This window comes from Lontra canadensis, unplaced genomic scaffold, assembly GCF_010015895.1.
Source record: "Lontra canadensis isolate GAN:19392208 unplaced genomic scaffold, GSC_riverotter_1.0 scaffold10, whole genome shotgun sequence".
In the NCBI taxonomy this organism is placed as follows: domain Eukaryota; kingdom Metazoa; phylum Chordata; class Mammalia; order Carnivora; family Mustelidae; genus Lontra; species Lontra canadensis.
This window is the reverse complement of record NW_022631004.1, coordinates 27,561,778-27,573,939: the sequence shown is the minus strand read 5'-3', so window position 1 is coordinate 27,573,939 and position 12,162 is coordinate 27,561,778. Positions and strand designations below refer to the sequence as shown.

Sequence of the window (12,162 nt, the reverse complement as noted above, 5' to 3'; positions counted from 1 at the left end):
CCACACCTCCACCTGCCCCTCCACCCCCTTTGCTTATCCCAGGGGTCCACCCTCACCACCTTCATGACCGTACCAAAGTAGGAGATAGGCGAAAACGTTGGGAGGCCCAGGAAGACTTCTCGAAGAACTCCCCAGGGAAGGGGCTCTCCGCCAACAGGCTAGTGGTGGGGAGCAGACAGTGCCAGTGGGCGGGACGTGAGGTGCGGTGGCAGGGAAGCCACAGTCCAGATCACACGCAGGCACAGTGCAGTCACCGCACCGCGGCAGAGAGAGCGAGCAAAGCGCACAGTCAGGCAGGGTGCCAGGGCTCTTCGGAAACCCTACAACTATAGTTCCACACCGGGTCCCCTCAGGCGGCCCACTTCCGGCTGAGAAGGGGTACCTCTGGGTCTCAGGGGTCTCTGTCCCCCTCCTCGACCCCAGTGGCTGCTAGTGCAGACCTCAGTGCTCTGAGCAAAGGAGAAGATACGCTGGGGTATACATCATCTCCAGACGAGAAAGGAAAAGTCCCAACAGCCCGGAACCCCCAAAGCCAAGAGGAAAAAGAGGGCCCCTTTCTAGAGGGCAGGTGGAGAAGGGGGGGGTGAAGGACAGCTCTCCCCATGCAGGAAGAGGGTGCTGGGGGGTCAAGGAGCAGCTGGGGGTCAGAGCGGTGCAGGAGACTATGTATAGAGGGGAAAGGGCCAGGCCTGGTGTCTGCAGCCCCCGGGACCGCACAGAGGGGAGGGAATATTCTGTGGTTGGCCCTGAGTGCGGTGGGCGGGGCTAAAGACAAGCGCCCTGCAGCTCTCTGCAGCGCCTATGGGAGCGGGCAAGCAACACGCGGGCTCTGGCCCGGGGTGGCTGCTCAGCTACAGCCCCTAGGCTGTAAGTTTCCATGAGACGGAGGCTGGGAAGAAGCAAGAAACAGCAGGATTGAGGGAAACCAGGAATGGGGAAATCTACCCTCCTTCCACCAACCTACGGAGGCTAAGAAGCGTTACCAAGTCCACCGGGGCGGGGTGGGGGGGGGTGTGAATAGGCCACGCCTACCAAGGGGACACCCTCTGTTGCCTCTAACGCCAAGGGGTGGGAAAGGGGGAGGCCGTGGCGTGGAGGGAGCGGGGGGGGGGAAGGGGAGAGAAAGCCAGCTCCCTGAACCTATGCCACCCATCGCCACCCTGCTTGTCATCTCTCCCTAGCCCCCCAGCTCCCCAGGAGTCCCTAGCGGCCCACACTGATGTTGCAGGTCTTGCAGCTGGGGTCCTTCTTGGCGTCAGCAGTGGATAGGCTCATGAGCTGGTGCCCGCTGATCTCCCCTAGGGTGCCCAGGGACAGGTCAACGGGCTCCGTATAGATGATCTCCAGGATGAGGTCCTGGGCGTGGCGGAAGATCAGCTCCCCATCCTCCACGCTGCAGGTCAGGAACTTGTTGCAGGCAATGTCCAGGAGGGGCAGGCGGTCACGGCAGAAGCGGTCCCCCAGGGAGCCCTTGGGGGCCAGCACCAGGATGGCATAGTGGTAAGCTGTGTACATACAGTAGAAGTCCGCAAAGTAGAGGTTGGTGCTGGGGTTAAAGAGGCGCTGGGCGGGGATCTGGAAGCGCCAGCGGCCATAGGGGGAGTCCTGAGGAGGCTGGCCTGTGTTGAACTCTGTGTTGCAGCTGAAGAAAACGCCATGGAGCATGCCACTGGTTGGGGAGCCATGGCTGCCGCTGTTGTCCTTCAGGTAGGGCTGCAGCATGTTCCCGCAGTGGGTCCTACCCATCCCAGGGGAAAAATGCCAAGGGGAAGAGAAAATGCTGCTGGTTAGCTGGGTTGAGCCTTGGCTGCTATGTGTGGTTGAGAAAGGAGCCAGCACAGCTCCCAGCTTTCCCACCAGCTGCCGCCTCCATCCATCGCAAATAGAACATTCTAGAATGTGAGAGCGGGGAGAGCCCTGGAGATGGGCTGATGCAACCCACTCCTTCATAGAGGAGAGGTCTGAAACTACCACTCCCCAGCTTAAAACCATTTGATGGCGCTTTCATGAAAAGCAAGGGAATCAAGATCTGGTCTTTCTGACCCCACCTCCCACCATCCCCACACCCACAAGTAACATCCTCCAGCCACACACGAACCCCGACTTTCCTGCCTCTGTGCCTTTGCAGTGCTCTTCCCTCTGCCTGGACTGCCTTTCCCACCTGTCTTCACCTGGCCCGGTAAATTCCTAATCATCCTTCCAGGCCCCGCACAGGTGTCCCCTCCTCCCCAGAATCTTCCAGGAGCATCAGGCACTTCTATTCCACAAAATTTTGACTGCCTACTGTGTGCAGACACTGAATTTTACCCAACAATCACACATACTTCTTACATTCCGTCTGTCTGTACTGTCCCACTGATAGACTCTCAAATTTTCAAGAGGGGGACTCTATCCTTTATTCATCTTTACATCCTGGCACATATGGGTGCTTTCCCTCTCTTGCCTGCTTGCTGACAGAGGAGCTGGAACTAGGCCAGTGTGCTCACCATTCACCTTGCTGCCTCTCTTCTTTAGTATAAAAACCAAAGACCCCACCAGCTCCCTGCCACCCTGGGGTAAGGTGGGAGCACCCCAGCCCAGCTGAATGCAATGACAAAGACAGTAAGACTAGCAGGTTGCCCTAGCCCAGCCTTAGAAGGGCATAGACTTGGAGCAGTGTCAGCAGGCCTGGGGGGATGGGCAGCCCCAGACAGCTTCACCCTTGTTGTGTCCTGGATGTCCCAGGTGACTGGTGACTTACTGTCTCCCTGAGCCTCAGGCTCCCCATCTGTAGGCTGGGTGGGTTGGACCAGATCATCATCAATTGGATCAAATATTTTTGGACTACAGAGCCCCTCTCTTTCCCAAAGGGTATTATACATAGGCAGTCGATAGGCAATGAAATTGAAGCTACTTCAGTTGAACGACAGGTGTGGGGCCCACCAAGCCTCCCCCTGATTTTCCCCATGACCCCTCATTACCCCCCTAAAATGCCCTGCAACACCTCCCTGGAAACTCCAGGCTCCACAGTACACAGCTTGAAGACTAGGACCGTTCATGCACAGAATCCTCTCGCCCTGTGCTCCCCTCACCACCTTCCCCTAGGACCCAGGGCCTGAATTGGAAAGACAGCTGACTCTTGGCATCAGAACCCAGTGAAAGGAACTGTCCCAAAGAAAGAGCAAACCCCAGATCTTGTTCACCCAGGCCAGATACCATGGTTCCCCCATGCAGCCCCAACCCGAGAGCCCTTTCCTTCCCTGGAGCCCAGTCCTCAGCAGCCAGCCTGGGGTAAGAGATCATAGGGTCTCCTTAGGAGGGGCTGGCAGTGACAAGGTAGGCGTGACGTGAGACAGCCAGCACCCTCCAGGCAAAACAGAGGCAGGGTGGAAAGCAAGACCGGGGGCCTGCCGGGGGCCATGCTGTACCTGGCATGTTGGAAATACTCCTTGTGGTGGTTGCGGTAGAAGACAGAGAAGCGGAGCATGCGGCCTGCGATCTGCTCGGCCTTCTCCTGCAGCTGCGCCAGGTGCTCCTTGGCGTAATCTGCAAGAGTCCCAGCTGGTAAGCCCAGGGTCAGGCTGGGTATCACAGCCTCACCCCGCCCCCACACTCGCCCACTGCACACGGAGTATGTCAGCCCACCCCTGTCCTCAGAGTAACAGGGGACACCAAATAGTCACAGCACCTTGGACCACATAGGAGCAGGCCAGGGGGCCCAGCTGGGAACATGGACAGCTGGATGCTGTTTGTCCTCATCACCTCTGCCCTCCCATTGACAGAGACTCAGTGTCGCTGAGTCCAAAAGGGTCAGGGGCTGCCCAGTTACAAAGTCATACCAGGGGGCCCAGGAGCTGTGATCTCCGGCCATGCTCATGTGAAGAGGAGTCCTGGGGCCCAGGCAGAGCTGCTGCCAACCAAGACAGGTCCTTTGTACAGATTAGAAAAAGGTGCCCTTTCCTCCTTTGCAGATGCAGCCCTGGCCAGGGTGCTGGGTTTGGCAAGAAGAGTGGGGACTGGACCGCAGCCATCCCCAGCTCCCCAGTTTGAATTAAACTCCCACTGCAGGTGGGGCTCTGGGGTAAACCAAGAGGCTTTCCCCGCAGGGAGCAAGAGCACCCCAGAGTGGGGCTTTACAGCCAAGCTAAGGAAAAGCACTGCTTGAAAGAGAATGGCAAGTCAAGGAGACTTAGGGCACGGGCCCTGGCAGAGGATGGAGCCAGCCGCCTCAAAAGCCTGGGGCTAAGAATATTCCCTGCCCTCTCCTTGTGACAGAGAGAGATCTGGAGCAGTTCTCACTGTGGACACCAAAAGAGTGGACTATTTGTGGGACAGATCCCGGGTCATCCAAAACCAGGTGGGGACACATAAGACTGGTGCTTATTCGTGCTGGAATTTGCCAACGAAATTCTGCTAAGAGGGTTTGCAGGACCCCTGAATAGGGGTCATGTTCCCCAACTAAGTGGAGACTCGAGACGAGCAAATGGGATTATTATTATTATTCCTACTCACTGACTGTCCATCAGCGGATGATGGATAAACAAGGTGCGGTCTACGTATACAACGGGCTATTATTCTGTCTTAGAAAGGAAGGACGTTTGGACACTTGCTCAACACGGATGAACCAAACTTGAGGACAGGATGCTGAGTAAAATGACAGAGCCAACGCTCCAGTCCCAGAAGGACAAATGCTGCATGATTCCCCTCACAGGAGATACCAAGAATAGTCATAGCTACAGAAGACACTGAGTGAAATGGTGGTTGCCAGGGGCTGAAGTGAGGAGGGAAGGGGAGCTGTCATGTAGAGGGTATAGGGTTTCAATCTGGGAAGATGAAAATGTTCTGGAGATTGGTCGCACAACCACTGTGAACGGACTTAATGCCACCGACCCACACACTTAACTGGTTGAAATGGGAGACTCTGTGTCATGTATATTTTACTGCAATTCAAAACAGTATGTTTGCCCCGCGCCAGAGAAGGTCATCCCCGTATGGAAGTGGTTTTGCCAACATGACTAGGAGCCCTGACGTCTGCCTCCTGTGTCAGACCGCAGGATTGTCCGGGGCAGGCGTGGTGGGTCTCTTCCATGGGGGCCGCCCGGTGCCCTCAGGAGGTGTTCATAAGCGGCTGCAGGGCTAAGGCACAGCCCCCTCCTGACCCTAACTAAGCCTGATGTGTCAAAGCAGCGGGAGAGCAGGGCCTCACCCCCGGTGCAGAACTCGACCGTCTCGCTCCAGCCAGATACCAGGTACTCCCCGTCACTCTGCTTCACTGCCGTCTGCACAGCCACGCTGTACTCCGTGCGGGGGCTCAGGAACCAGTGGCCTCTCACGGTCATGGGCAGTGGCACGGCCTTGGCCACAAGCTTGGTGGGGACATCCTGAGAAATGGGATGCAGAGAGCCTAGAGTCAAAGAGGGGGTCACTCCCAACCTTGGCATTCCGCCAGGCCTCATGCTCCCCAGCCAGCCTCTAGGCTGCCTGAGGAGGGCCAAAATCTCCATGATTCAATGGCTCAGTGCCCTGGCCACCATTTTCCTGCGGAAGCAAGCAGTGGCCATTGGAAAGGCCATACAGATAACCCCCAGCCTCCACCCCTCGTTATGGCCCCCTGATGCCTGTTCTCTTGGGAGCTAAGGAGAAAGGCTACGGGGGTGGAGGCCGAAAAGTTGAGGACGTTGAGACCTCTGTTTTCGAGGGAGACTTCGAGAGCTCTGCACACTGCAGTGCCGTCTCCACGGCAACAGCAAATGCTGAGAGCCAGGGAGGAAGGGAAAATATGCCTTATTCTTTGTGGGGGGGGGAGGGTTAAGGGGGTGGTGTTGAACATTCACGTCACCGTGGCAACTGGCCTGCCAAAAGACACCCAGATCAGGAGAGCCAGTTCCAAAGAGAGAGAGGGTGAGTAACCCACATGATGCAGTCGTCGTGGGAACCAGCTCCTTCCCACCTCACTCTTCCCCTTCCCCTCTGCCAGCGTGAGAAGATGGGAGCCTTCCTCCCACCCACCCCCACACCGGCTTTAACCCAGGGAAAGGACACCCCAGTCAGCGGAGGACTCGGCCATGTTGCTCTCCTCAACCCAGCCACCAGTAGGCCAGAGGGCCGGGGGCCGAGAGGATCACAGCAGTCTAAGAGGGGTCAGTGAGGACCAAGCAAAGAGCCCCAGTCCTCCCATGGCCCGTGTCACCCACACAGTCAACAACAAAGCTGCTTCCTGAGTCAGCAGCTTTGTCATTCCCTGAGACACCAGCCCCAGGTGTGGTGTCTGTGGCCCCCCCTCAGGTTTTCCCACCCCGTCTGAAGGCCCAGTCGTGAGGCCGATCATGGTGTTCATGGTAGCTGGGCCCCTAAGCCAGACATCATGCGAACATTACCTCACGGAAGCCTCTCACAGGCCCGTGAGGGCTGGCATTATTATTCCCTTTTTACCAGTGAAGGGACTTGGGCTCAATGAGGCTAAATAACTTTCCTAAGTTTCCACACTGAGAAGAGCCTGGGTTTGAACCAGGCCTGTCTGACTCCCGACAATCACCACACAGCACTCCATTACCCTGCCTCCTTCAAGGAGGGGTATGAGCGAGAGGCCCTCTGGGCACCCTCTACTCACCCGGTGCTTGAACTTGTTGGAGTTCTTGTTCTCCTTCTTGTTAAGGTCAATGAAGTAATGGGTGACCCTCTCCAGGTCACTGTTCTCCATGGCCCAGGAGATGCGGAAGGAGTCACAGGTGATGTTGTTGACCTCGATGCTGTGGGGCGTGGACAGCAGCTCCATGCTCCCCTCTAGCTTGGCTCCTGTGGGGATTGAGGGGAGAGGAAGAATTAGCCCCTTCTTCCCCACCAGAGTTTTCTGGAATGTCTCGTTCCCAACATGCTTTGCAAACTGGAACCTTGGGAATCCATTGACTGCACCCGCCTCATTGCATCAGATGGGAAGAGTGCATGGGAAGATAGAGGGGTAGGACCAAGGGTGGGATGGGGTGTCCCCCCCTGGGGGGGCTCTTGGCTCTCCTCAGAGGGGTCTGCAGAGCAGACGGCACCTGCCAGGTGGCCGAGGCAGTGGGAATGCTGCAAACGCCGACAGGACAGATTCGCAGCAGATGGAACCGAGGGGGGGAGCCTCAGCCAGCAGGCGTGAAAAGAGAAGGGGGCGGGGGTGGAGAGAACTGTATGAGGCGGTATAGGAGAGACAGGAAGCACCCACTGAGGAGACCAGCGTGAGGGTTGAGGTGGGCAGAGGGCCCCAGTAGCCAAGAGGCCAAGGGTGCCAGGCCGCTCGGGCTCAGACCTCCCTCCTCCCTCAGCGTGACTCAGGGAGGGTTGCCAAGATGCAAGGCTGGGAGTCCAAGCGCCATGGAGATGCACATGGATATACCAGTGGCGGGAGGGGCCAGCACCAGCCATAGCTCTTCTTCCGCCCCCAACTTTTCAACTGTCACTCTTTCCTCTCAGCTGATCCTCTGTTGCTCGACTCGTTTGAATAATTCGTTTTACCTTTGCCATCCACGACAGGCCGATCTGTGGTGATAATTGCCCAAGCATCATCTCAAGCAAGCCTCACCATAGGTAAGTACTATTATTATCCCCATTTTACAGATGGGTTCACTGAGGTTGGGGGGATACTGAGATGCCAGAGGTCATGCAGCTAGGAAGTGATTTGAACTCACATCTGACTCCAGAGCCCAAACTCTTAGTCACTGAACAAAGGTTGTATCCCCGTGTGTGTGTGTGTGTGTGTGTGTGTGTGTGTGTGTGATGTGCATGGCATGTGTATATGCATCGGTGCACATGGTTTTACTGTTACCTTTCTTCTTCTGTCTTTCCCTTTTGAGTAACTACATTTTCTCTCATCTTCCTCTTCTCTCACCACTTCGCTTCCACCCGGGCTGCTGTTTCAGGGATCAGAGGACCACACCACTGGCACTCACCTGTGCTTTAGCTAGCAAGAGCTAACGCTGGCCTTGACTGTGGCCTGGCTCATGAGCTCTGGGGAACAGGGTGGAAAGGGAGAGGGGCAGGGAGAGGGGCGGGACTGTCTCTGGGACAAGAACATGAACGTGGGTTGGACTTGCCTCCGGCCATTTGCTTAGTGCCCAGTGGAGCTTGTGCCTTCCTGGTTCCTTCTAAAGCCCCATCCCAGCACACCTCAGGTTTCTGGAATGTTGTTTCCTTTTCTCCCCCTTCTGCTTCTTCTCCTCTTTTTTCCCAGGTGCTAAGGGTGAGGGTACCTCGTGCCTTCAAAAGCAGGTACTTCTATTTATAGCTTCCAGAAGATCCAACCCACACTTGCCTGTCAGTTAAAGCCTGTTGTGGAGCCTGGTGGGCTAAATTCATCCGTGGGCGCCTGAGTGGCAGGCACAGAGGGAAGGATATGGGTGATGGCTTTTACCTGTTCCAGGATGCTCCCTGAGCCTGAGTTTCATCTTGGGTTCCTACTCTAAGCCTACCTGTCATGAAGTTCAGCCACACGTCAGTGGCTTGTGCACAGGGAGTCCTGTGATAAACAAGCATGGGGGTGTACCAGGTCCATCCCAAAATAAAGCAGGATAGGATTGTGAAACAACTGTGTAATAAACCAGTTTATAATTCATGGGGACAGATGTGGAGACTTGGGGATTTGGTATGCTCTGGGCTTCCAGTGAGGAGATTCCCAGGGAGACACACATATGCACACAGACACACACACAAATACACACACACACACACCCCAACACAGACACACTCCTACCCCACAGAGGGCCTGAGTGAACACCTCCCACCCACAGCAGATTCAGTCTCTGCCTACCTCACAGGTGGGCACCTATTCCTGCCTCAGTACTCCTCTCCTCAGACTCTCCCCCAGAGAGAGGGGCAGCCATTTTGGGGGGGTGCAGACTCCAGGAGCTGGCTCATCATTTCCTTTCTACAGTTCTAGCAGCGCTGAGATTACTCCCCCTGTGCTAGCCTGGGAGAGTGGTCGTGAGTGACACTTGGGAGAACAGCAAAGCCAGGGTGGACCGAGGGTGGGTGTGAGCCCCAGTTCTCCAAGTCCAGGTGCCTGGGGAACGTCAGGGTGTGAGGGACAGGTTGAGACAGCACCTGAGAAACACCCACACTGCCAAGACAAGCATTTACACACCCACACACAGGCAGGCCCATGAGTGCACACACATACACGCACGCACACACATGCGCCGAATGTGCCCACCCACACCTGCCACACAAGGGCTGCCCACACCTCCTCAGACAACCTCGCTCCCACGCACTCACCTATGCACTCAGGTGCCTCCGCCACCTTCCACAGTCTAAGAATGTCCCTCAGTTTTCCCTCTACGAGCTGTCACACCTCCACCCAGACCCACACATGTTGAAGTCCACAGGCTCACACACGCACATAGGCATGCACACCTAGTTGCAAGCCATATTTGGGAAAAAAAAGAAAGCCACAGACGCCAACAGGCACCTGTGCTTCCTCCACGCAAGGCACGCAACTCACACGCCAGCTTGCACACACACACGCACACTCACACACGTGTCCACCCCCGCCCAGATCCCGGTAGCCTCTCTCAAATCTTCTCCAGGCTCAGAGAGCCAGACTTTGAAAATCTGGTTTGTCCCTAGCCACACTCTGCCAGCCCCGATCCTCCACATGCCAACAGGTTTGCACAGCTACGTGGGTCTGCGCACAGACAGTGGCTTCTGCCCACACTCTCCACCTACCTACCCCTTTCTGCTCCGGAGTTGCCCCTCCCCACATAGAAACCCTTTAGTTACATGCAATCCCTTCCTCACCATGTCCTCCCACACACATGACAAGGATATGTCCACTCCATAAATACACCGCCTCACACTGCCCCCACCCCCGGAACCCAGAGGCTACTCAGAGAAGTGAGCCCCCACACACGTAGCTCACGTGTACAAGAAACATATGTCCCTAAACAGGCCCCCCAGCGGCGGAAGCCCACAGGAGAGCAGAAGTGCGTACATACAGAACTATCTACGCAAGCAAACCTCCAGTCTCCTCGCAAGCATGCCTACGTGCCATACACACCGACAGCCCTTGCCCAGGCCCTTCCAGAAAAGCCCCCCCCCGGCCAGGGGGGACATTGACCCCCACCCCCTGTCCCCGTTGGCATAGCTGACTGCAGCAGAATGGTCACGGGGTGACTGACTGTGGTGCCCCAGGGGACTGGATCCAGCTGTTAATCCCTTTGCCAAGGCCCTGGGGGTTGGGGGACGGGGGACAAGGTCGTTGGCCCTGGCGATCTAGGTGGGCATTGTGGACGGTGGCAGGCCCCTGGTGCCCCCAGCTCCTAGCCCCTTGCCACCTGAGTCGCTCTCAGAATTGACAGAGGGATGCTCTGGGGAGGACTCGCACTCACCTGGCTCCACCGGGCTCTGCGGAGGAAGACCTGGAAGGGAGGGAAGGGAGAGACCTCTGTGTGGACGTGCTCTCCCCAGGGAGAGGGGCAGCGGCGACGCCTGGGTCACAGGCAGTGGCGCTCGCTTGCTCCTCTCGCTCTTCTCGCTCCTCTCGCTCCTCTCGAGGCTGCCAAAGAGGCTTCTTCCATGCCCCGCAGGCAGCTCCCTCCTGGCTCTGCAGCGCACGCAGGCTGCTGCCCCCAGAGAGGCGATGTTCCCAGCCGAGTGCAAGGAGAGGCAAGAGCGAAATCAAAGCAGCGTGGAGGAGAGAGAGAGAGAGAGAGAGAGGCAGAGAAGGCGAGAAAGAACGAGAGAGCCAGACCGAATCTGGCTCCACCAATGGGATCAGTGGCTGCCCAGCGTCAGGTGACAATAAGCAAGCTTGGTCCCCGCTCCCTGGGCTGGTGGGAGGGGAAAGGGCAGAGGGTCTCCCAGGAAGTTCCGCTGATGTCCTCAGACACAGCAGCGGTGGCTGCCACTTTTCCCCTGTTCTTGCAGGACAAGCTGCCCTCAGAAGTCTCTCTAACACACCTCAACTTGGAAATCTCTCACTTAAATGCAGCCCCCAAACTTTAGGATGCTGGGAGAGGGGTGAGGCTGAGCCCAGAGGCTTTGGAGTCCCAGACAAGGATTCTGAGTCCGGGGAAGGGAAGGGGAGCTGTGATGGGAAAGGGTCCAGACGGGGTATGGGAGTTCGGTCTTCAGTCTGGATTCTCTCCTCGGGACTCTGGCTGACCCATGGCTCCATTTTCTTACCAAAGCTATCACAAGATGTTAGACCCGCTGACAATCCTCGATCATCTAGGGAGAGTCCTCTGGCTGCTCAGATGTCCCCAGGGAAAGGGATGAGAAAGAGAGAGAGAGAGAGAGGTTGTGGGGCAGAGAAGGGTGTGCAGAGGCAAGAAAGTGGGGGTGGGAAGAACACACAGAGAGCTTGGAGTGTTCTCATCCCAACCAACCATCTGGGCTTGGGAGAATACTATCAGCTTTCTTATTGACAGGAGGCTTTTCCACCACCACATGAAAACCCCAGGGACGCCGCTGTGAAGAGCACTCAAGGAAATTTGAATCAAACAACCAACAGTGACAAAGAGTATGCACGGTGTGGAAAAGCACGGACTTTACAGTCAGATATGGTTAAAATTCCTGTTCTATCATTTTCTAGCTGGGTGATCTTGGAAAAGTTCCTCAACCTCTCAGAGCTTCAATTTCTTCATCTGCTGAGTGAGATAATAAATACTAAATGAGAAATTGTGTAAATCACTCAGCTGTGGGGCTGGTACACAAGAAGGGCCCAGTGACCCATCAGAACTGTTGTCATTGCCATCATTAGTACTCGTGTCTGCCTGCAAGGAGCCCATGGTCTTTTGTTGAGGGCGGGGGGAGGTGGACATAGAGAATAAGAAATACACAACTAAATTGCAGGGTACAGATAGGGATTCAGAGAAGGAGTCAAAACTAGCTTGAGTCCAGGCAGAGCACAGCCAAGAAGGGACCGTGGAAACAGGAGTGTGGTGGGGGGTGGGGAGGGCTTGGGGCAGGAGCCAGGGACAGACCTCTCAGCTCCTGCCTGAGGGCTCAGTGTGCCATAGAAGGCATGAACTGAATGCAAGGGACACTCACCGAGAGGGACTTGGGGACTGCGGACATCAGCAGGCAGCAAAGTTTAGAGGAGGTGACAGTGGACAGAATGTGAAAATTTTACAGAGAGCAAGGACAAGCAGACGCCAATCCTTCCCTGGGTGGGTGTGGAGAACCCCAGCAAGTCTGGTCAGATCCTGA

General features: G+C 56.3%; 1 protein-coding gene across 1 annotated transcript; it reads right to left on the bottom strand.

Annotated features, from left to right (window-relative positions):
* Positions 1–1,013: 1,013 nt before the first annotated feature.
* Positions 1,014–10,629, bottom strand: PHYHIP (phytanoyl-CoA 2-hydroxylase interacting protein). The gene is made up of 5 exons (XM_032855859.1): positions 10,341–10,629; positions 6,590–6,783; positions 5,186–5,360; positions 3,408–3,525; positions 1,014–1,738 (listed from the first exon to the last, which is right to left on the bottom strand). The coding sequence occupies exons 2-5, from the start codon at positions 6,752–6,754 to the stop codon at positions 1,204–1,206; spliced, it is 993 nt and encodes a 330-aa protein (XP_032711750.1). The 5' UTR covers positions 6,755–6,783; positions 10,341–10,629; the 3' UTR covers positions 1,014–1,203.
* Between the last annotated feature and the right edge of the window lie 1,533 nt (positions 10,630–12,162).